The sequence below is a fragment of the Hyla sarda genome, chromosome 2 (assembly GCF_029499605.1).
Source record: "Hyla sarda isolate aHylSar1 chromosome 2, aHylSar1.hap1, whole genome shotgun sequence".
NCBI classification, from domain to species: Eukaryota; Metazoa; Chordata; class Amphibia; order Anura; family Hylidae; genus Hyla; species Hyla sarda.
Genome location: NC_079190.1, coordinates 141,816,014 through 141,842,149, shown reverse-complemented (window position 1 = coordinate 141,842,149; position 26,136 = coordinate 141,816,014). Strand labels below are relative to the sequence as shown.

The following is a 26,136-nucleotide window of genomic DNA, read 5'->3' as shown; positions in this document are numbered from 1 at the left end:
ATCTGGTCTTTTTTCAACCTTACAAAATTTTTTATTATGAAGCAGCACTGCCTACATTCAGTGGTATAAACAAAAGTTTTTGTACAAGGGACATGTGCACAGAACTCTGTGAGTGGTCAGAGATGAGAGGGAATCCTTAATGTACCTTTCAGACACCTGATGGATTCTCAAGAAAAGGCAGACAGACTCATTGCAGGTACAACGCCCAGGTCCTATACCTCTCTCCTGTGCACAGCAATAGCACTAGGTGAGCCCCCCCCCCCCCCCCCCCCCCCACTCCACTTTCTTCCTTACAACAGACAGTGGAGAACAGTTCGGAGGAAAGGTACATACCTAGTGGCCAATACTTTAGATCATTTTTCAGGGGGTGAGGAGTATTTTTCGTAAATTTATACTTGGTAAAATTATTTACCAATATGTTATAGATCACATAATTACATAATAGAGAGAAGAAGTTGAAAACAACCATCTCCAGATAAATGTCATTCTTGTAGCAAAGAATTACAAGTCTTTAAATGAGATCACCATTGCTCCATTTACCTATGTTTGAAGTAAAAACAAATCTTTCTCAGCTGCAAGATGTAAGTAGGCTGCTTTAAAGTAGGTTAACAGGTGATAAAATTTATATTATGAAAAAGAAAATATGTGATCTACAATCCTAATATTCTCATCTGGATAGTACATAATAAATAAAGATAAAGATGTACAACAGTTATTTCAGTTAGTAAGAGCAGCTCCTATTTTTAAGAGGTAAGACAATTTTTAAGCGTGTGTGATTGGATTGGATTGATTTTAATAGACATATACATGTTTGCTTATGTTAGGGACTCACTTGAATAAGGTGGCCATGAAGTGGCAAGTGTGTTTATACAGTTTATCCATCCCAAATGTATATTATCAAGCCAATGATAGAATAGTAATATAACAAGTAGATGTGTGGCCTTTGTACATTTTTTCAATTTATGGTATATCTGTGTTAGGCTAAGTTCACATCTTGTCTTCTGCTCTATGTCTCCAACCAAAAAAGGATGCTGACACATAAACCTGATATGTTGCCAGGGGCCCATTGACTCGAATGGGCAGAACGTAGTCACATTTCCTGAACGTATATTTTCTTTGTATGGGACTCAAAAGTGTGGTGTACCATGCTTTTGAGTCCTGCAAAAACAAAGCATACAAGTATATCGGGGACATTTATAAAGGTCTTTAGAGCCATTTTTGCTGAGGCCGGGCGCACAAAAAGTCACAAGTGTGCCTAAGCATTTTTTTTGTGCGACTTTTATGGGTAAGAAAAAAGTTACAAACAGCCTTACCTAAGCAAATCTAAGCAAAACTTTCAGTTTTCAGTTTTAGGATGTGCGAAAGTCGCACGTAGGCATTAAAAAAACTGTTGCAAGCCTGATCCAGGTCTTCATAACTTGCTTACCAAAGCAAAGAAGAGGACATGTGAACTTATTTTAGCCTGTCCCCTCATTTTTCTTTTTTTTTTGTTTTACCTTGTTTTAGTTACTCCACTGATTTGGTTAATTAATTTTTAACTAAGAGGAGACTGCATAAGGGTTAATACCTAGCTTCTGTCAGTCTATTGGTGGGGAGCACATAGAAAAGTGAGCTAAGTGATCCGTTCACACTGGTGTGGCAACCACTGTTAGTGCAGCACTGTGTCTGGGGTGGCATGTAACAGAGCTAGGGAATTGGGTCTGGCAGCAGTTGGGCTGTTGGACCACTGGTCAGTTCCTCTATGGGTGCTGGTGTTGTGGCAATGGGGGTTGCAGTCCAGCGCCACACCATTTAAGGCGGCAAGTAGACCAATACAGTTTAATTGAAATTAATAGTTTTAGATGTTAGTAGTTGAAATAAAGCTGAGAAGTAATAAATCAATGTATAAAAATATGGATGTGTGGCCATGTGTTTCTAAATTTTTGTGACCGTAAGGGAAAAAAGTATTTAGTCAGCCCCCAATTGTGCAAGTTTTCCCACTTAAAAACAGGAGAGAGACCTGTAATTTTCATCATAGGTATACCTCAACTATGAGAGACATGAGAAAAAAAAAATCACATTGTCTGATTTTTAAAGAATTTATTTGCTAATTATGGTGGAAAATAAGTTTTTGGTCAATAACAAAAGTTCATCTCAATACTTTGTTATATACCCTTTGTTGGCAATGACAGAGGTCAAACATTTTCAGTAAGTCTTCACAAGGTTTTCACACACTGCTGCTGGTATTTTGGCCCAATCCTCCATGCAGATCTCCTCTAAAGCAGTGATGTTTTGGGGCTGTCACTGAGCAACACAGACTTTCAATTCCCTCCAAAGGTTTTCTATGGAATTGAGATCTGGAGACTGGCTAGGCCACTCCAGGACATTAAAATGCTTCTTATGAAGTCACTCCTTCATTTCCCGGGCAGTGTGTTTGGGATCATTGTCATACTGAAAGACCCGGCCATGTTTCATCTTCAATGCCCTTGATGATGGAAGGAGGTTTTCACTCAAAATCTCACGACACATGGCCCAATTCATTCTTCCCTTTACACAGATCAGTCATTCTGGTCCCTTAGCAGAAAAACAGCCCCAAAGCATGATGTTTCCAGACCCATGCTCCACAGTAGGTATCTTTGGATGCAACTCAGCATTCTTTCTCCTCCAAACACAATGAGTTGAGTTTTTACCAAAAAGTTCTACTTTGGTTTCATCTGACCATATGACATTCTCCCAATCCTTTTCTGCATCATCCAAATGCTCTCTAGCAAACATCAGAAGGGCCCGGACATGTACTGGCTTAAGCAGGGGGACATGTCTGTCACTGTATGATTTGAGTCCCTGGCTGCATAGTATGTTACTGATGGTAGCCTTTGTTACTTTGGTCCCAGCTCTCTGCAGGTCATTCACTAGGTCCCTTGTGTGGTTCTGGGATTTTTGCTCACCGTTCTTGTGATCATTTTGATCTGGAGTCTGGAGTGTGACTGTTTGAGGTTGTGGACAAGTGTCTTTTATACTGATAAGTTCAAACAGGTGTCATTAATACAGGTAACGAGTGGAGGACAGAGGAGACTCTTAAAGAAGAAGTTACAAGTCTGTGAGAGCCAAAAATCTTGCTTGTTTGTAGGCAAAATACTTATTTTTCACCATAATTTGCAAATAAATTCTTTAAAAATCAGACAATGTGATTTTACGGATTTTTCTTTCTCATTATGTCTCTCATAGTTGAGGTATATCTATGATGAAAATTACAGGCCTCTCATCTTTTTAAGTGGGAGAACTTTTTTGCCCCACTGTACATGTTCACTGTTGGTTTTAATGGACCCATAGTCACTGTGAACTGACTGCTTATATATAGCGGTCACAAAATATCAACCTAGTACATATACATCACTTTGTAGCAACTCTTATTCAGCAATGCACTATCCAACTATCCCTTTTCCCTTGTGTCTACTTCCAATTGCTGACAACCCAGATTTTTGTTATTATATTCTCTCTTTTACCTTTGCTTTAGCCTTCGTTTAGCTGTAGTTGGGATATTCGCTCCATATCCAAATGAAAACAATACTCTTTCAGCTTCAGCTTCATCTTCCACTATAAAAGATAAAAGAGGGGGGGGGGGACATTTCAGTCACAATCTTAACAATATACATTGGAGTTTTATTGAATGATGGCACATGCAAGGAAGTAGCATTGCTTACATGAATCATGTCTACATGGATAACATATTTTCACAGAGTCCCATTCTTACATCATATCTATGTAGGTGTCTATTTGGACATGCACATGTGAACTAACACTATTTCTTCCTTTAAAGTTGCCCCTAACTTACTTGGAATCAGTGGTTCTGTATTGTATTGTATATTTTGTAGTTAGGGGACACTAAGTTTTTGTTAGTTCATCATAGCTAAAAGCCCAGTATGTACAGTATTTTATATAAAGGGTAATATAACCCATCTAGAATTTTCTCTTGGAAGAAAAACTGTAGGCACATACAGTGAAAATATCTAAACTGCCAGACATTGGGAACCCCAATGTCAGACATTGGGGAACTGGCTGGCTGCCCCTTAGAGTTTAAACTGTAAACCAGATCAGCAGATAGGAATTTCATTATGGATTCTGTGAGCTTTTCTTCGTTTTCACAGCAAGAATTGCGCAGTCGGTAAGTTTATTTCACCAAGTCGCATCTTTTTTTATGGCGACCTTTAATTATACATACTGATGGATAAGCATAGCAACTTCTCTAATATCCCTACTGTGTACATGAATAAATGGGTAAATGAAAACGAAAGAGGTGAAATCTGAAAACTTGCTTTGTGCAGACTGAATTATGACATCATCCAGCTCCTGTTCCAACTTTTCATATGTATCCAGCCTTGTGCGTTGTTCAGAATTCTGAGCCTGTAGCTCTGTAACTCGCTTTTCTGTGGAGGCTTGAAGAGCGTAAAATTCCTTTGTTAGAACCTGGGGGAGAAGAAATGTCAGTTATAAAAATATAGATTAATGAAGACATGTAATCTGTTTAGGACTATGACAACTAATCGATTGTGGTAATGTCCTGCCCTCTTCACACCTATAAAAACTAACCTAACTTACAAATTATCTTTTTCTCTATTTATTTTTTATTCTGCTTAATCGAAAAAAAAAAATTGGTCAAGTAGTCGATTATGAAAATATATCTTAGTTGTAGCCCTAAATATGGTCTTCCGTAATGTCAACTTGTATGTCTACACAATCGAGTTATAAAACTATATTTCTCAATATAAGCATTTACTGCGGGACCCCACTACTCGGATGTGTCAACCCTGCAGTACATGCCAGCTCTGCGTATGTCACTAATAATTGGCTGTGTGGGCATTTCCTGCATGGTCATCACATGGCTTGACTGCTGTGAGTCTGTATGGCAATACACTATAGTAGTAATACAGACCTGTGTAGACTGTAGAATGAAAAGTACACTATGATACAGATTCATTTTTTGTGTTAAGGCACATGTAAAATTTGCTGGAAATTACATGGTTAAATTACTTGTTTAAACATACATTGACTTGCTTTGAACATATGCACAGAATTTTTGTGGTATGTCAGCAGATTTCCTGAGAAATTTAAATGAAGCAATGAATGCTCCAAAGCAACAAAGACGGTGCATGCTGGTTATGAGCAAAGGGTGAAGCAAGGACAGAAAACAAAATCGCAATGTACAGAGATGACAGAGCACAGAGATGCGCTGGATGTCCCAGGTGTAGGAACATAAAGTCTTATCAGGTCATCATGGTGACGGTGATGGTGCTATGAAAAATGGAAAGTATGTAACCAAGTGAGATTTATAGATAACAATTCGATTCCAGTATTCTGTATTACACTGTTCCATACCTCTAGCTTTTTCTGATACTTCTCACACTCTAGTTGACACTTCTGTAGGTTGTCTGTGGTCTCTTCCAATACCATGTGGGCACGTTCAGCCTCAAAAGATTTAATCTTGGCTTGATGAAGAAGCTCAGACATTTTGCTCTCTGTACCCAGCTGCAACTGTCTGAATCTAAAAACATGCAGAAAAGGGATTTGGTATTAGCACAGATTTAGAGTGCAAAACAATATAACAATAGTCAAAAAACATGATCCCAGGCACAATGAAGATAAATAATCCAACTGTGAATGAAAACTGGTACTAAAAAAGTGGTTAAACAATGCTGTCCACCAGGATCAGCTGCTGTGGTTTTGTCTATGTATTATTTCTGTATGTTACCACATCCTCTTATACAGCAGTCCCTCAAGTTACAATATTAATTGGTTCCAGGACGACCATTGTATGTTGAAACCATTGTATGTTGAGACCAGAACTTTATGGAAACCTGGTAATTGGTTCTGAAGCCACCAAAATGTCATCCAAAAATAGGAAAAAGTGGGGATTAAAGAAAACTAAGTAGATAACTAATATAGATAAAGCAAATCCTTACCTATAAAGGTAAGAAAGATCTGCTGGGAGCTGTAAATCACTGTCTACGTCAGTGTTTCCCAACCAGAGTGCCTCGAGCTGTTGCAAAACTACAACTCCCAGCATGCCCGGACAGCCGAAGGCTGTCCGGGCATGCTGGGAGTTGTAGTTTTGCAACAGCTGGAGGCACCCTCTTTGGGAAACACTGGTCTATGTAGAGGACAGAAGCTTCTTCAGGGTCCTGTACAGTACACAGTGTCCTAAAAAAAGGAAAATGGAGCCGCCCTCACCTGATGTCCAAAGGAGCAACTAACCCTGGTACAGGTAAAGAGTACAGAACATGTATTACCTCCCTGTACTGTAGGGGGCCCTACCAGACACCAGTCAGTGCATGCACTTTAGGAATACACGGGTTTCACCAGTGAAATATCCATTCTGACTGGTCGGTTCTTCCAGCCATTGACACATTTCACAGATTTCATAGCATTGTATGTTGAGTCTGGTTTCAAGTTACAATGGTCCAGAAAAGTCCATTGTATGTTGAAACTATTGTATGTTGAGGACATTGTAAGTTGAGGGATCACTGTACAAGAAAAAAACTATAAAGAAGAAAAATGCCACAGTCTTACATATTAATTCTGTATGAAACAGTCTCACGATCTCTGTGTGAGGTCAATCTAGTCCTTAATCAAGAGAAAGTCTTTCTTTCTTGTATAAGATTCATATGAATCTAAAGGTGGTAACATACAGTAGATTAGTATTTATAAAGTTGTGTCGGAGCATACCTTTCCAAGCCATTGCAACCTCTAGTAGAGGGCAGAAAGAGTGCTAGGAACTATCGGGGAGATTTATCAAAACTTGTATAGAGGAAAAGCTGACCAGTTGCCCACATAGGCCTTTTTAAAAATGAAAGAAGTGATCTGATTGGTTGCTTTGAGAAACTGGTCAACTTTTACTCTGCACAGGTTTTGATAAATCTCCCCCTATATTTTTTTCTGAAAGTACACCTCTGATAATGGTCCCAGCATCTGGATATCTGTTTTAGTTTTGCTGCAATTTTGAAGCCTGAGACTTCCCCCGAGACATATTTGACAAGCAGACATATTTGTGGCAAGTCCCACAGACTTGCATGGGACTTCCAAGAAACAAGTCTCTTTATCACATTAATCTCAGGAGAGGTTTCAGGCTTTAAAGGAATATTTCATCAGTGTCACCGCACTAACCTGCTGTTACAGGCAGGTAATGCCAGTGACACTGATGACATCCATACTCACGTGTCCGCGATCCGTGCTCCTGTCGTGCTGGTATCTTCATCTGTTTCCTCCGTTCGACCAGCAGGCTTGGGGCAGGGGTGGGGCTTTGTGATGTCACCGCTGCTGTTTCCCTAGGCCCGCTTGCAGCAGGGCCCAGCAGATAAACAGCAGAGAGTATGGTTGCCATCAATGTCGCTGGCACCACCTGCCTGTAACAGCAGATTAGTGTGGTGACACTGATGAGTTTCCATGAAATTTGTACAGATATCCTACTCCCGGGACAATCATTGGAGAAAAGCTTTACATTTTAAGAACTATTTTTTTATGATCTTAATCTAGTCTTCCGTTATACTGCTACACACAATAAGATTCTGTAAATTTGTTTTTGTTTAGACATTTTGTTTCTATACATTCCCACAAGATTTAGCTGGTTACACACAAGCAGTTTAAATGAAGTCTTTGAGTTGATAAAAAATGGAAACCTGAAAGTGTGATCTATCACTTTTGGCTTTGGCATGTGTGAATCCAGCCCCCCCCCATTCACAGAGAAAATTTAGCCACACTTGCTGGCACTTGAATAGTGGGACCAGCCAACTATCTTATGTATGTGGAGTCCCCAGATTCTCTCACAACAGATTATTTTAGGGGAAATAATTTTAACACCCAACCCTTTTGTTTTCCATGGAGATAAACCTCTGGCAGCACCTTACTTGCCTCTGCTCATTTAAAACAGTCGCGCACACAGCTGAGCTGATCATGCATGTGTACATAAAGGGTGGAGCTCTGAATTAAATGACAGCTATTGAAGGTGAATGAACACCATGAGAGGTAAGAAATGCAGTAATCTTCCTTGATCGAGACGTGGCATCCTGCAAAAGGGCAACAATGAAAATCAATGAGCCCCTCAGGATGGTCCCAATGCTTCTGCTATCGGCTATAAACTAATTCTGCTGCATAACTTAACCCCTTAAGGACCAAGCCAATTTTCACTGTAGGACCCAGCCATTTTTTGCACATCTGACCACTGTCACTTTAAAGGGGTACTCCCGTGGAAAACTTTTTTTTTTTAAATCAACTGGTGCCAGAAAGTTAAAGGGGTTATCCAGGAAAAAACTTTTTTTATATATATCAACTGGCTCCAGAAAGTTAAACAGATTTGTAAATTACTTCTATTAAAAAATCTTAATCCTTTCAGTACTTATGAGCTTCTGAAGTTAAGGTTGTTCTTTTCTGTCTAAGTCCTCTCTGATGACACCTGTCTCGGGAAACGCCCAGTTTAGAAGCAAATCCCCATAGCAAATCTCTTCTAAACTGGGCGTTTCCCGAGACAGGTGTCAGCACTTAGACAGAAAAGAACAACCTTAACTTCAGAAGCTCATAAGTACTGAAAGGATTAAGATTTTTTAATAGAAGTAATTTACAAATCTGTTTAACTTTCTGGAGCCAGTTGATTTATATATATATATATATATATATATATATATATATATATATATATATAAAATACCCATTTAAACAGATTTGTAAATTACTTCTATTAAAAAATCATAATCCTTCCAGTACTTTTTAGGGGTTATACACTACAGAGGAAATGCTTATCTTCCTATCCATTTTAGGAACTGTCCAGAGCAGGAGAAAATCCCCATAGCAAACATATGCTGCTCTGTACAGTTCCTAAAATGGACAGCAGAGGTCAGCAGAGAGCACTGTGGTCATGACATCAGAGAAATCTAAAAAGATAAGCATTTCCTCTGTAGTATACAGCCTCTAAAAAGTACTGGAAGGATTAAGATTTTTTAATAGATGTAATTTACAAATCTGTTTAACTTTCTGGCACCAGTTGATTTAAAAAAAATGCATTAATAACTCTGGAATGCTTTTACTTTTCATTCTGATTCAGAGACAGTTTTTTTGTGACATATTCTACTTTAGGTTAGTGGTAAAATTTTGTCTATATTTGCATCATTTCTTGGTGAAAAATTCCAAAGTTTGATGAAAAAATTGAAAATTTAGGATTTAACTTTGAAGCTCTCTGCTTATAAGGAAAATGGATATTCTAAATAAATTATATATTTATTCACATATACAATATGTCTACTAGGGATCGACCGATATAGTTTTTTTAGGGCCGATACCGATAATCGGTGGAGGTTAGGGCCGATAGCCGATAACTTATACCGATATTCCGGTATAAGTTATCGGCTATTTATCCCCCCCGCGACACTGCTGCAGATCATTGATTTAAAGCGGGCGCTTTAAATCAATGCACTGCAGTGGCTTTTGCGGTGCCATAGGCCGCCGCCACCCGCTTCTCTCCCCCTGCCTGTCCGGGGGTCCTGAGTCCTATCACCGCCGCACCGCTCCCCCCACCGCGCCCCCTACCGCCGCACCCCCCACCGCACCGGCCCCATTGCCTCCCCCCATCCCCGGTTTTATAATTACAAAAAAAACACATGGCATACTATTTTGGAAACTACACCCCTCAAGGAACATAACAAGGGGTACAAGGAGCCTTAACACCCCACAGGTGTTTGACGACTTTTTGTTAAACTTGGATGTGTAAATTATTATTTTTTTTTTTCACTAAAATGCTGGTTTTCCCCTAAATTTTACATTTTTACAAGGGGTAATAGGAGAAAGTGCCCCCCCAAAATTTGTAACCCCATCTCTTCTGAGAATGGACGTCAAGTGCTCTGCCGGCGCACTACAATGCTCAGAAGAGAAGGAGTCACATGTGAGCCCATTTTGGAAACTACACCCCTCACAGAATTTAATAAGGGGTGCAGAGAGCATTTACACCCCACTGGCATTTGACAGATCTTTGGAACAGTGGGATGTGCAAATTTAAAATTACATTTTTATTTTCACAGACCACTGTTCAAAAAAATCTGTCAGACACCTGTGGGGTGTAAATGCTCACTGCACCCCTTAATACATTCTGTGAAGGGTGTAGTTCCAAAAATGGGGTCACATGTGGGTGTGGGGGGGGGGGGTGTCCATTGTTCTGGCACTATGGGGGCATTTTAAACACACATGGACTTCAATTCCGGACAAATTTTCTCTTCAAAAGCCCAATGGCGCTCCTTCTCTTTTGAGCATTGTAGTTCGCCAGCAGAGCACTTTACCTCGACATATGGGGTTACAATCTTTTTTTTCCCTATTTTCTTTAAACACCTGTGGGGTGTTAAGGCTCACTATACCCCTTGTTACATTCCATGTGGGGTGTAGTTTCCAAAATGGTGTCACATGTGGGTATTTATTTTTTTGCGTTTATGTCAGAACTGCTGTAAAATCAGCTACCCCTGTGCAAATCACCAGTTTAGGCCTCAAATGTACATAGTAAATGTATAGCTTGGAAGAAAGAAGAGACAGAGGGGATATGATAGAGACTTTTAAATACATAAAGGGAATCAACACGGTAAAGGAGGAGAGCATATTTAAAAGAAGAAAAACTACCACAAGAGGACATAGTTTTAAATTAGAGGGACAAAGGTTTAAAAGTAATATCAGGAAGTATTACTTTACTGAGAGAGTAGTGGATGCATGGAATAGCCTTCCTTCAAAAGTGGTAGCTGCAAATACAGTGAAGGAGTTTAAGCATGAATGGGATAAGCATAAGGCTAACCTTCATATAAGATGGGGCCAGGAACTATTGATAGGATTCAGATTATTGGGCAGACTAGATGGGCCAAATGGTTCTTATCTGCCGACACATTCTATGTTTCTATAGTGCGCTCTCACTCCTGAGCTTTGTTGTGTGACTGCAGAGCATTTTACACCCACATATGGGGTATTTCAGTACTCAGGAGAAATTGCATTACAAATTTTGGGGGTCTTTTTTCCTTTTACCGCTTGTGAAAATAAAAACGTATGGGGCAACACCAGCATGTTAGTGTAATTTTTTATTTTTTTTTTTTACACTAACAGGCTGGTTTAGCCCCCAACTTTTCCTTTTCATAAGGGGTAAAAGGAGAAAAAGCCCCCCCCAAAATTTGTAGTGCAATTTCTCCCGGGAACGGAAATACCCCATGTGGCCCTAAACTGATTCCTTGAAATACGACAGGGCTCTGAAGTGAGAGAGTGCAATGCGCATTTGAGGACTACATTAGGGATTGCATAGGGGTGGGCATAGGGGTATATTACGGCAGTGATTCCCAAACAGGGTGCCTCCAGCTGTTGATAAACTCCCAGCATGCCTGGACAGTCAGTGGCTGTCCGGAAATGCTGAGAGTTGTTGTTTTGCAACAGCTGGAGGCTCCGTTTTGGAAACACTGCTGTACGATACGTTTCTAAATTTTATTGGGGGGGGGGGCAGTGTAAGGGGGTGTATATGTAGTGTTTTACCCTTTATCATGTGTTAGTGTAGTGTAGTGTATTTAGGGTACATTCGCACTGGCGGGGGTTTACAGTGAGTTTCCCGCTAGGAGTCTGCAAAAAATTTCAATCTTCAAGCAGGAAACTTACTGTAAACCCGCCCGTGTGAATGTACCCTGTACATGCACATGGGGGGACAAACCTCCAGCTGTTTCAAAACTACAACTCCCAGCATGTACTGACAGACCGTGCATGCTGGGAGTTGTACTTTCGCAACAGCTGGAGGCACACTGGTTGGAAAACCTTCAGTTAGGTTCTGTTACCTAACTCAGTATTTTCCAGTGTGCATCCAGCTGTTGCAAAACTACAACTCCCAGCATGTACTGAGATGTAGTTATGCAACAGTTGGGAGGTAGGCAACTACAACTCGCAGCATGCCGAGAGCGCTGTTTGGGCATGCTGGGATTTGCAGTTTTGGAACATCTGGAGGGCTACAGTTTAGAGACTACTGCACAGTGATCTCCAAATTGTGGCCCTCCAGATGTTGCAAAACTACAAATCCCAGCATGCCCAGGCAGCAAATTGCTAGGAGTTGTAGTTTTGCAAGATCTAGAGGGCCACAGTTTAGTGGTATAGTGGTCTCCAAACTGTAGCCCTCCAGATGTTGCTAGGCAACTCACCGGCTTCCGTAGGATCCAGGGAGCCGCATCACTGCCTGCTGCTGCCGCCGATAGCTAAGTGGACTTCGGCGCCGGTCCCAGACGGTTTCCCCATTCTGCCCAGCCTACTGTGGGTGGGCAAAACGGGGGAACCGAAAGTTAACACCCCCCCGCCCCCGATATGCTATTGGTCGTCATTTCACTCCTATCCTTCAGGGGGATCGTGGGTGTCTTGGACAACCCCGATACCCCTTATTTTTCGGGTCACTGGAGACCCATATGACCGGGAATCGCCGCAAATCACCAGTGCGAATTCACCGGCGATCGCCAAAATGGGGGGGGGGTCTAATTACCCCCCTGGGCATTTGCGCGGGGTGCCTGCTGATCGATGTCAGCAGTTACCCCAGTCCGGCGGGGACCGAAATTCCCACGGTTGTACAGGTATGCCCTGGGTCCTTAACTGGTTAAGAGCAAAATTGTATAGCACAAATAGGGTATTCAGATGAGATGCTTAATCACAATACACAAAACCAGAAAAGTTTTGTCATGGGTGTTTGCCTAACTGCTCAGTTTTTCATTAGAATTTTGCAATTTCCCATAAAGCAGAAAATGGAGGCTTATAGAGAGTGAACCTTATAACCTATAATAAACTTTTAGCACATTGCATTTTATGAATGCAGTCAGTGTATATGATTGCAGTGTGAACATAGCCTTATCCTACAGAATACTCTTACATATTATGGTATATGCAATATAGCAATCAGTTCATTTAGCCCCATGTGATAAAATGACATCTCATGTCTCAACATTTATTTCTCAAACATTAAGTTTTTAATATGTCTACACTACACTTCCTTGTACAATAGTAGAGTCCTTTAATCTATTTCCCCAGATGACAAAACAGATCTGAGACATGATGAAATCTCTTTTATAGGTATATTAAGATTATGGATACAGTTCTTCCTGTAATGACTGAGTATTTAGATGAAGTTTACAAATGAGGAATCAGGGAAGTGAACAAAATAAAATGTAAAGCCATACTCCAGACCTTTTTTAGTATTATTTTGTTGGCTAGAATACTTCCGTGATAAAGTATACATTGCAGCATGTCACAATTTGTTTTCTAACAAAATCAATTAGGAAAAAGAAAACACATTAGGTTGTATGTGACCTGTATGTGTAAGAAGCTTACATGCACCTTATTAAAAGTCATGATTGTAGATTAGCAGTAATAAGTAAGGGTAATAAGAGAAGATATAGGATTAGAACAGGCTCTATATATACGTAATACATGTACAGGTTTTAACATTGGTTTCATGCATGGTGCGCTAGGACAATTGTGGGATATTGCCTGTTAAATGTGTTTTCTGTTGAAAGGGTAGGACGTGTTAATGTTACTCGATGATGATTGTAAAGGTTTTAATATAAAAAAGATTTAAATGGAAAAAAAACTAAATGGGCACATTCATTACAAAAAAAAAAAAACTTTTAAGACGTATCTAAAGTTTTGTTCAATTAGGGTTTAAGTGTTTAGACTTTAAAAGTACCTCTCCCCAAATAAACTGTTCTCAAATACCTCAGGCTATGTTCCCTAACTACTCACCCTAACACCCCTCCCGCCCTTTAAAACAATTTCAAACTTTTAAAAAGCTCTGTATAATACCTTTATACTTGCTTGCATAGTGCAATTTCCCTGCAGGAGAAAGCCTGCTGGGGAACAACTTCCGCCCTCACATTGTTGCAGCATTGTGATGAATAGAAGACCTCATGCTCTGTGCATGTTTCAGTCTGTGCAGATTTCAGTGAGGCTCTCCTTCAGCTGTCAGTTTGTGCAGCTTTCTGTGAGAATCTGTGGAGCTTTCACTTTCTGTGCAGCTGGCAGAGAAGCACTTCCTGAGTTCAGACTCCTGCCAGGCTGGGAGGAGACCGAACTGACTGTATTAATTGTGGCAGGGAAAAGAACAGAGCCACCTAGTGGCCATTTTTTATATTACATTTTAAACTAGCAAAATGTGCGAATTAGTATGTTTTCTCTCAGCTATCCCATTATGCAAGTCTATGAGACTGTCTACTTTACATAGACACAGAGAGAGCTCTTTCCACTAGTTATAGTAATAGGTTGGGGTGCAAATAATTGAACCCAGCTGCTAAATTTTTGATGTCCTTTTTTTTTTTTTTTGTTTGACAGGCATACTTTGTTCATACTACTCTTTACAAGTGTAAGTATAAAGTTGTAATAAATTAAGGCCTCTTTCAAATTGCCATCAGGCTCCATTATGTGGCAGCTCAGTCGGCAATTCCATCGAATAAAAAAAAAAATTGTGCATGTACAATTTTTTTTCTCTGCTGTACTCCAGTAAACCACCGGCTCTTCAATGGTCCCCTTCCAAGTGAATGGGGTCTGCTGGGACCCGACACTGTCTGTTGCTCACCGACTCATCTCAGGGTTCGTTCAGTGCAAGAGGAGAAAAAAAAAGAGCCATACAGACCCTGAACGGGATGGATGCAAATTGAAATGTGAACTTAGCCTAAGAGTTTTGGTAACAAACTTTAAAGGAAATCTGTCACCAGTGTCACCTGCACTACCTGTAAGTAGTGCAGGTGACATTGATGACAACGGTATTTACCTTGTCACGGTCGGTGCTGTCGTTCTTTGGTAATCTCTGATTTCTTCAGCTCTGGGCCCGGCTTGGGGCATGGGCAGAGCTTAGAGACGTCACCGCTGCTGTTCTCTATGGGACCCAGCAGAGAGCAGCAGCGATGATGTCCCTAAGCTCCGCCCATGCTCCAAGCCAGGCCCAGAGCTGAAGAAACCGGGGAAGATTACCGAAGAATGACTGCACCGACCGGGACAAGGTAAGTACCGTTGTCATCAGTGTCACCTGCACTACCTGTCGGTACCAACAGGTTAGTGCAGGTAACACTGGTGACAGATTTCCTTTAAATTAAACTATATTTCTGTATTGTTGGTGCTTGTGAGTGTAAAAACTTCATACTTGTAATTAAAATTTTGCTAACAAGGAGCTGTGATCAATTGCCAGTGTGGTTTGACCTGATCACACAACATTTTACAGTTTCTTAATATGAGGGTTTATAGTTTGTCTGACAATTCAAGGAATTAGACAGAATTTATATTGCTTTTAAAATAAAAACACCATGTTTTGACAGACATATATTATAATATTTTTTTATTAGAACAAATTTTGGAAGGGGGGGGTTCATTTTTCTTTTTTGTAAAAATAACAGAACAAAAATTCTAAACAGGGTTTTTCTATTAAATGCAATCACTTCTGCAATGGCAACCCATAAGTACTTTGCAATCGCAGGTGAGATGATAGGTTAACAAAAGCAAGCCAATATTGTGGTCTGTATCTAAGGGTTAACGTACACTAGACAGATTTGATGCAGATTTTCTGCATAGAAAAGTCTACAAAAAATCAGTCTTCTTCATAGCCCTATAGGCCCAGTTGCATTTCACTGGGACACTAATCCTTTGACTGATTGTGCACCGCCTGGATCCACTGGTGCTATTCTTTGAGTCTGTGGGCCTCATCCGATGTGTCGGTTTTGATTCCGTCAGTGCCAGAATTTCTATCTGAATTAATTCAATCTAGTCTGCATTTACCCTAAGGGGTTAAACAATTGGTATTTCTCTATGAGCCCCCATTATAGCAGGTTGTTGTAATATACAGCAGACACACTCAAGTGGCTTAGATAAGTTTGGATACCAAGACTATACACACAGGTAAGGGGTTTATTGCAGCTGCCATAAAGCAGACACAACTTGCTGTACTGTCCATACAATATTGAAGCCCTCAAACAAATTTCTTGTCTATGTACTTATTATATAGTACTTTAACATAGTACTTATGTTATGACTGAGGTTACAAATCAACAAAAATGTGAACTTAAAGTTTAGACAGATTTATTAAAAATATTGTGCTTTATATCATAAATAATAAAAACTGCATGATAACTAGGAGATCAATGGCACAATCAACAAGGTAGAAAATATCATAGTAAAACATGTAATAACTTAACTCAATTACCTATATATGTCTGTACACAGTTATTTGTGATAAACACCCGTAGGCATATACTGGAAAATGAAAAGAAAGTCACTTGTGTTTCACGCATACAGACCGATAAAATTGTTGGTACCAACAATACTCCCTGGAATACCTTGAAACTGACAAGAGTAATGAATACGGAGCAAAAAGAGTTATACATACAAATTAAAGGGGTTATCTACCATAAAGTGACTATACACTTAGCTGACAGACACTAATGGACATGCTAAGTAAGGATCCGTCCTTGTTTTGGGGTTAAATGGCTGTGTTGTGAGTAGGGATCGACCGATATTGATTTTTTGTTGACCAAGTGTGCTGCTGCCCTTTTTTTAACATGTTTTGTACTTTCCACAGCAGCATGCATCCGTGTATTGGGTTTAGGTGCTGGCTACATTTTTGTTTTTTTGTTTTTGCTGTGCAATTTGGGGGGGGCTCCCTCTGTAGCCGTGCATCCCCTCCCCTATTTCACAGGAGGTAGTTTGGATTGATAGTGGATCCAACATGTCCCCCAGTCAGAGGCTGTATGCCCAGCAGAGGTGAGTTAGGCTGGGTTCACACTACGTTTTCTCCCATACGGGAGCGCATACGGCAGGGGGGAGCTAAAACCTCGCGCTCCCGTATGTCACCGTATGCGCTCCCGTATGTCATTCATTTCAATGAGCCGGCCGGAGTGAAACGTTCGGTCCGGTCGGCTCATTTTTGCGCCGTATGCGCTTTTACAACCGGACCTAAAACTGTGGTCAACCACGGTTTTAGGTCCGGTTGTAAAAGCGCAAAAATTAGCCGACCGGACCGAACGTTTCACTCCGGCCGGCTCATTGAAATGAATGACATACGGGAGCGCATACGGTGACATACGGGAGCGCGAGATTTTAGCTCCCCCCTGCCGTATGCGCTCCCGTATGGGAGAAAACGTAGTGTGAACCCACCCTTAGTGTTAGGGTCCCATCCGATACGAGGCCACCTCCGCATGGTGGATGGGGGGAAACTTTTTGATCAAAAAGTGCGCTAAGAGCCTCCATTTTGTTGACCAAGTGTGCTGCTGCCATTTTTTTTTTACATGTTTTGTACTGCTTTAGAACAGTCAAATAAAATCATTGAGCACCCCTTTAACTGAAAATCACTAGATAAAAATCAGACATTGCTTTTGAATTGTGGTTCAACAGAATAATTTTGAAAAACAAAATAATGCAACTGTCCTGGACAAAAAATTATGGGATATTTTCTTTTACAACCTTTTGAGGCAGTCACTGCAACCAAGTGATTTCTGTAACTCTCAATGAGACTCCTTCACTTGTCTACAGGTACCTTTTCCCACTCCTCATAATATACTGTTTTAGCTGTCATGGGTGTGAAGGTGCCTTCTCCAGACTCAGTACAAGACCACTGATAATCTCCCTCGATCTGGGGCTCCACGCAAGATCTCCCCCCATGGTGTCAAAATGATCACGAGAACGGTGAGCAAAAATCCCAGAACCACACGAGGGGACCTAGTGAATGACCTGCAGAGAGCTGGGACCAAAGTATCAAAGGCTACCATCAGTAACACACTACGCCGCCAGGGACTCAAATCATGCAGTGTCAGACGTGTCCCCCTGCTTAAGCCAGTACATGTCTGAGCCCGTCTGAAGTTTGCTAGATAGCATTTGGATGATCCAGAACAGGATTGGGAAAATGTCATATGGTCAGATGAAACAAAAGTAGAACTTTTTGGTGAAAACTCAACTCGTATTTGGAGGAGAAAGAATGCTGCATTGCATCCAAAGAACACCATACCTACTGTGAAGCATGGGGGTAGAAACATGATACCTTGGGGACCAGGACGACTGTTCTGTGTAAAGGAAAGAATGAATGGGGCCATGTATCGTAAGACTGAGTGAAAACCTCCTTCCATCAGCAAGGGCATTGAAGATGAAACGTGGCTGGGTCTTTCAGCATGACAATGATCCCAAACACACCACCCGGGCAACAAAGGAGTGGCTTCGTAAGAAGCATTTCAAGGTCCTGGAGTGGCCTAGCCAGTTTCCAGATCTCAACCCCATAGAAAACCTTTGGAGGGAATTGAAAGTCTGTGTTGCCCAGTGACAGCCCCAAAACATAACTGCTCTAGAGGAGATCTGCATGGAGAAAATGGGCCAAAATACCAACAACAGTGTGTAAAAACCTTGTGAAGATTTACAGAAAACGTTTGACCTCTGTCATTGCCAACAAAGGGTAAATAAAGTATTGAGATTAACTTTTGTTATTGACCAAATACTTATTTTCCACCATAATTTGCAAATAAATACTTTAAAAATCAGACAGACAATGTGGTTTTATGGATGTTTTTTTCTCATTATGTCTGTCATAGTTGAGGTATACCTATGATGAAAATTACAGGCCTCTCAACTTTTTTAAGTGGGAGAACTTGAACAATTGGTGGCTTACTAAATACTTTTTTGCCCCACTGTGTGTTGATGTCAAGCGCTATGATCATTATGTGATTTAGCACCTGACTTCCATATGCATTTGAATAGCCAGTAACAGTGTCACCTGTGTCCTTGCAGCCGAATGGGACTCCAGCAGTTGCAAAACTGCTGAGTCAGCTAGCTAATGTGACTGACTGAGCTGTGCACACCCGCTCCCTACTATGAATGGCGTTAATTTGGGGTAGTTAAAGGGGTTATACAGGATTCTAAAAACAGGCCTTTTTTCTTTCAAAGAGAGCACCCTCCTTGTCTCCACTTTGGATGTGGTATTACAACTTGGCTCCATTCACTTCAATGGAACTGAGCTGCAGGACAACACCCAACCTGGAGACAAGTAGGGTGCGGTCTTTGAAAGAAAAAATGCCTGTTTTTAGATTACTGGATAACCCCTTTAATGTGTAGTGCAGATATATTGCTGTCTCTACTACATTAAAATTTCTTAAACTTTTATTTATGCTTCCTTTATATAAACAGTATAAAAGGTGGCTATGCATTTTTACTGAAACTTTTATTTAATCCAATATGCATAATAAAGCAGCTTATATCACATGCTCCAACCAACAGGTACATCTTGCCAGATGCAGGCATTTGGTATACGAAGACTATTCATGAGAATATACTAAAGGACAGTATTGATGTTACGAGGCAGGTCATTCTGTAGGGCTCATGTAAATGTGGCAAACATACGCACAGCAGATCAGTGTCTTAGTTATAAAAATGTGGTCAAGTTCTGTCCCAATAAAGTAAAACTGATGCATTTAAGAAAGAAAAGACACTTCTATAAATGATTTTACCCGATAGATAAAACTGAGCACATGGCATTATGCTAAAGGTCAATAGACACACAGGAAGAGATTGATGCAACCAAGAGCAAGCAAGAAAACCAGTTTCATTCCACAACAATGTCGCAAACATTCATATTTGAGAGGGTGGCATCCATGTAATGTTGTCAGGCACAGGAAAATATTGATCCAGGAAACTATGCATTAATATAAGTAATGAATCACCCTAAGCAAGGAAACACAGTATCTCAAAAGCATTCATGTAGAACTGGAACATATTTCAGAAATGGCAAAAACTATTCCGGTTCAATTACACCAGTAAGGACAATTTATGACAACAACCCGTTAGAGGGAAAACCATTGTTTTAGTTTAACCTTGGTTGCTTTAGGTTGCATCACATATGAAAAAATTTACTAAACAGGTGTGAGTGTACATATATACACACACACACACACACATATACATATATATATGTGTCATGGCTGTAAATGTTGGCACCCCTGAAATTTTCCAAGGAAATTAAGTATTTCTCACAGAAAAGGATTGCAGTAACACATATTTTGCTATACAAATGTTTATTCCCTTTGTGTGTATTGGAACTAAACCAAAAAAGCTAATTGGACATAATGTCACACCAAACTCCAAAAATGGGCTGGACAAAATTATTGGCACCCTTAACTTAACCCTTTAAGGACGCAGCCCATTTGGGATGCAGACAATTTAATTTTTACGTTTTTGTTTTTTCCTCCTCGCCTTCAAAAAATCATAACTATTTTATATTTTCATCCACAGACTAGTATGAGGGCTTGTTTTTTGCGCAACCAGTTGTCCGTTGTAATGCCTTCACTCACTTTACCATAAAATGTATGGCGCAGCCAAAAAAAATACTATTTGTGTGGTGAAATTAAAAAGAAAACCTCAATTTTGCTAATTTTGGAAGGTTTTGTTTTCACGCCGTACAATTTATGGTAAAATGACATGTGTTCTTTATTCTTTGGGTCAATACGATTAAAATAATACCATGATAACATACTTTTCTATTACTGTTGCGCTTAAAAAAATCGCAAACTTTTTAACCAAATTAGGACGTTTAAAATCCCCCTATTTTGAAGACCTACAACTTTTTTATTTTCCCGTATAAGCAGTGGTATGAGGGCTAATTTTTTGTGCCATGATCTGTAATCTTTATTGATACCATATTTGCTTACATAGAACTTTTAATCCATTTTTTATTAATTTTTTTGGGAATAAAATGTTATAAAAAAGCATCTATTTTGGACTTTTCTTTATTTTTACATTCACGCCGTTCACCGTACGGTATCATTAACATTTTATTTTAATAGTTCAGATATTTACGCACACGGCGATACCAAATATGTATATAAAATATTTTTTTATTTTATATATTTAACACTTTTTGGGGGTGAAATAGGGAAAATGGGACAATTTATGTTTTTATTGGGGGGAGGGGTTTTTTCACTTTTTTAACTTTTATTTTTACACTTTAATAGTCCCCACAGGGGACTATTTATAGCAATCACTCGATTGCTAATACTGTTCAGTGCTATGTATAGGACACAGTACTGATCAGCATTATCTGTCATCTTCTGCTCTGGTCTGCGGGAAGGCAGATCAGAGCAGAAGACGCCGGGAAGGCAGCGGAGCAAGGTGAGGGAACCTCCGTCTGCCGTGCTGGATGTCCGAATCGCTGCGGCAGCGCTGCGGGCGATCAGATCATCCATTTTAGTGAACGCGATGCTGCAGATGCCGTGATCTGTATTGATCACGGCATCTGAGGGGTTAATGGCGGACATCCGCGGGATCGTGGATGTCAGCCATTACGGTAGGGTCCCTGGCTGCGATCAGCAGCCGGGACCTGCCGTGCATGATTCGGGCATCGCTCTGATCCTCGCGGTTATGCTTAGGACGTAAATGTACGCCCTGGTGCGTTAAGTACTACCTCACCAGGACGTACATTTAGAGTCCTGCACGCTCTCTGGGGAAAAAAAAAACCTGAATTCAGTTGCCTCCTATAACCATCAATAAGCTTTTTACACCTCTCAGCAAAAATGTTGGACCACTCTTCCTTTACAAACTGCTCCAGGTCTCTTATTGGAAGGCGCCTTTTCCCAACAGCAATTTTAAGATCTCTCCACAGGTGTTCAATGGGATTTAGATCTGGACTCAATGCTGGCCACTTCAGAACTCTCCAGTGCTTTGTTGCCATCCATTTCTGGATGGGGAAGACCCAAGATCTCGGACACAAACCCAGCTTTCTGACACTGGGCTGTACAGTGCGACCCAAAATCCATTGGTAATCCTCAGATTTCATGATCTTGCACACATTCAAGGCACCCAGTGCCAGAGGCAACAAAACTACCCTAAAACATCATTGAACCTCCACCATATTTCACTGTAGGTACTATGGAGGAGATTTATCCAAACCTGTGCAGAGGAAAAGTTGCCCAGTTGCCCATAGCAGATTGCTTCTTTCATTTTTAAGCACTCTGCAAAATGAAAGAAGCGAGCTGATTGGATGCTATGGGTAACTGGGCAACTTTTCCTCTGCACAGGTTTTGATAAATCTTCCCCTATGTTCTTTTCTTTGTAGGCCTCATTCCGTTTTTGGTAAACAGTAGAATGATGTGCTTTACCAAAAAGCTCTATCTTGGTCTCATGTGTCCACAAGATGTTTTCCCAGAAGGATTTTGGCTTACTCAAGTTAATTTTGGCAAAATGTAGTCTTGTTTTTTTTATGTCTCTGTGTCAGCAGTGGGGTCCTCCTGGGTCTCCTGCCATAGTTTCAGGGGTGCCAACATTTACAGCCATGACTGAATGTATAATATATCTATATATATATATATATATATATATATAAATCTATCTATCTATCTATCTATCTATCTATCTATATATATATATATATATACACACACACACACACACACACTAATTTACTAAGGCCATGTTCACACCATGGACTTTCCATGCGGAATTCTGCAAGGACATTCCACTGCAACGGATTTGATTCCAATGGGATTTTGCTGCACTGTGCACACGGCGGAGACGTCACAGAGCAGTCGGCGTATCACCGGCCGCAGCGATGTCCCGCCCCGGCCAGTGAGAGGCTGAGCGCACTGTCATGTAAGGAGCACTGGCCGGCTTCTTACATGACAATGCTCTCAGCCTATCACCGGCTTGGCTGGACATCGCTGCGGCCAGTGATACGCCGACGGCTATGTGACGTCTCTGTCCCCAGGAAGTTGAATGAGGTTTGCACTGCTGGACCTATAGGCCTGTACCGGACCAACGGGGGAACGTAGGTATGTTAAAGTTTATTTTGTTTATTTTTGCAGCCCGGGCACAGCAATATATAAAAGTCTTGCACTACAGTTGTCCTTTAAACAAAATTCGAAAAAGTTCAGATTTTTTTTTACTTTTTATTATTAAAACGTAACAGAAACTAAACAAATAGATGGAAAAATAGGTGGAAAAATAGGAGTTATAGGGTGAGGAGAAAATAAAGGAAGTGCAAAAACTAAATAAATAAACTGATAAAGACCTTATTTACATATTATTTTGGTTAAAATTATTTAGTGGATTGTCATGAGACAAGTAGATTGTGCTCCATTTTAGTCCCTTGGAAATGTAGTTTTTTTTTTTTTGTACATTTCCACACCCCTGATAACATCCTGCTGCACATTTGCCCAAAGATGTTGCCGCTGGGCCTGTAGATCCTGCACACTTGTAAGTTGCTGAAGATGGCTTTCCATTAATGCTTGATTTGAGATAAATCTGCTGACCAGGTAGGCAAAGAAAGTGTTGCAAACCGGCAAAGATATTCAGGAAAACCATTGTTGTGTGTGGGTGAGCATTATTCTTCTGTAAAAATGCCAGTTGAACCCCTGCCATAAGAGGCAACACATGTGGCAGCGGAATGGTGTCCCTTGTATCACTACAAGTGGTGACTGCCTGTTATATGTGATGGTTCCCCAGATTATCACATTAGCAGCTGGAGCAGTGTGTTCCTAAACAGCAAAGTCAGAACTGAAACCCACACAAAGCGGTCCAGTTTTCTTGGTTGGACATTTAAATTGGGTTATCCAGGAAAAAAACTTTTTATATATATCAACTGGCTCCAGAAAGATAAACAGATTTGTAAATTACTTCTATTAAAAAATCTTAATCCTTTCAGTACTTATGAGCTGCTGAAGTTGAGCTGTTCTTTTCTGTGTAAGTGCTCTCTGATGACACCTGTCTCGGGAACTGTCCAGAGTAGAAGCAAATCCCCATAGCAAACCTCTTCTACTTTGTGCAGTCCCCGAGACAAGCAGAGGTGTCAGCAGAGAGCACTGTTGTCAGACAGAAAAGAACAGCTCAACTTCAGCAGCTGATAATTATTGGAAGGATTGAACATTTTTAATACAAGTCATTTACAAATCTGTTTAACTTTCTGGAGCCAGTTGATTATATATATATATATATATATATATATATATATATATATATATTATATTATATTATATTATATTATCTTATCTTATCTTATCTATCTATATATATATATATATATAAAGTTTTTTTCCTGGATAATCCCTTTAAATGTTCAACCAAAAGAAAAGAAAAAAAAAAAAAGTTTTCCTGGAATACCCCTTTAACCTCTTAAAGGACTCAGGGCATACCTGTACGCCCTGAGCCCGGTCCCGGTGTGAAAAACGGGGTCACGCCGTGACCCCGAATCACACCGGGTCGGTCCTGGCTGCTAATGATAGCCGGGACCCTGGGCTAACAGCGTGCGGCACCGATCGTTGAGCCGCGCGCTGTTAACCCTTCTGACACTGTGATCAAAGTTGACCGCCGCGTCTGAAAAGGAAAGTAAATGCTTCCCAGCAGCTCAGTCGGGCTGATCGGGACATCGTGATAAAATCGCGATGTTCCGATCAGCTGGGACGCAGGCGGAGGTCTCCTTACCTGACTCTGCGGCGTCCGATCGTCGATTGATTGCTCCAAGCCTGAGCTACAGGCATGAGCAATCGAGCCCCTATCTGACTGATCCGTGCAAAGCTATGGCTTTGCAGGCATCAGCATAGGAGATCAGTGTGTGCAGTGTTATAGGTCCCTATGGGAGCTATAACACTGCAAAAAAAAAGTGAAAAAAAAAATAGTTAACAAAGGCCATTTAACCCCTTCCCTAATAAGTTTGAATCATTCCCTTTTCCATAAAAAAAAAACTGTGTAAATAAAAACTAAAATGAACATATGAGGTATAGCCGCGTGTGTAAATGTCCGAACTATAAAATTATATCATTAATTAAACCGCACGGTTAATGGCGTATGCGCAAAAAAAAAAAATCCAAAGTCCAAAATAGCGTATTTTTGGTCACTTTTTATTTCATAAAAAAATTTATAAAAAGCGATCAAAAAGTCCGATCAACACAAAAATGGTACCGATAAAAACTTCAGAACACGGCGCAAAAAAAGGAGCCTTCATAGCGGCCCGTACGTGGAAAAATAAAAAAGATACAGGGGTTAGAAGATGACAATTTTAAACGTATACATTTTCCTGCATGTAGTTATGATTTTTTTCAGAAGTGCGACAAAATCAAACCGATATAAGTAGGGTATCATTTTAACCGTATGGACCTACAGAATAAACATAAGGTGTAAAATGCACTGCGTAGAAACGGAAGCCCCCAAAAGTTACAAAATGAAATTTTTTTCTTTAATTTTGTCGCACAATGATTTTTTTTTTCCATTTCGCCGTGGATTTTTGGGGTAAAATGACTAATGTCACTGCAAAGTAGAATTGGTGGCACAAAAAATAAGCCATCATATAAATTTTTAGGTGCAAAATTGAAAGCGTTATGATTTTTAGAAGGTGATGAGGAAAAAATGAAAATGCAAAAACGGAAAAACGCTGAGTCCTTAAGGGGTTAACCCCTTCCCGCTATAGGACGTATGCCTACGTACAAGCATCCGATACGTTTGCGCATTTGGATGTATGCATACATCCTAGCGATCTCCTGCACTGCCGCGGGCAGCACAGGAGATCGGCGACGGGACCCGGCTGTTAATCACAGCCGGAGTCCCGCCGCAGCTGCCGGAGCCGGTCCCAGCAGCATTAACCCCCCTAGATGCTCTGATCAATCCTGATCACGACATCTATGGTGTTGACAGGGGGAGCGCTCTCTGTTCACTGACAGTGGCGTCGCAATACGATCACGGGTCGCCGTTGGTTACTATGGCAGCAGGAGGTCAGATCATGACCTCCTGTATGCCTGCTACGGAAGCCTGCCAGATCCAGCCAGAGGCTGAATCGAACAGGCTGTAGTGTGTGCAGCTCATCAAGTCATACTGTGCTGCAGTACAAATGTATTGCAGCATAGTATAACCTGTAAAAAGTGTAAAAAATAAAATAAAAAGTTCTTCAATAAAAAATAAATAAAAAAATGCCCTTTTCCCAAATAAAAGATCAAATAGATCAAATTCACAAATCATATACATAATAAGTATTGCCACGTCCGTAATGACTTGTACTATAAAACTATAATGCAAATTATCCCGCAAGGTGAACGCCGTAAAAAAAAACATTAAAAAAAGCACAAAATTCTCCAATTTTGGTACAAATAGCGGAATAAAAAAAGATCAAAAAGGTAGCATGTAGCACAAAAATGA

At 40.5% G+C, this 26,136-nt stretch overlaps 1 protein-coding gene across 2 annotated transcripts in view; it reads right to left on the bottom strand.

Moving 5' to 3' along the window:
• Positions 1-26,136, bottom strand: part of PIBF1 (progesterone immunomodulatory binding factor 1) — a 233,321-nt gene that overhangs the window by 115,454 nt on the left and 91,731 nt on the right. For both annotated transcript variants that reach the window (XM_056555507.1, XM_056555506.1), the window contains exons 11-13: positions 5,353-5,518; positions 4,293-4,443; positions 3,483-3,573 (exon numbers count right to left, since the gene is read on the bottom strand). In XM_056555507.1, coding sequence (XP_056411482.1) covers positions 3,483-3,573; positions 4,293-4,443; positions 5,353-5,518 — 408 coding nt within the window. The remainder of the gene's footprint in view (positions 1-3,482; positions 3,574-4,292; positions 4,444-5,352; positions 5,519-26,136) is intronic.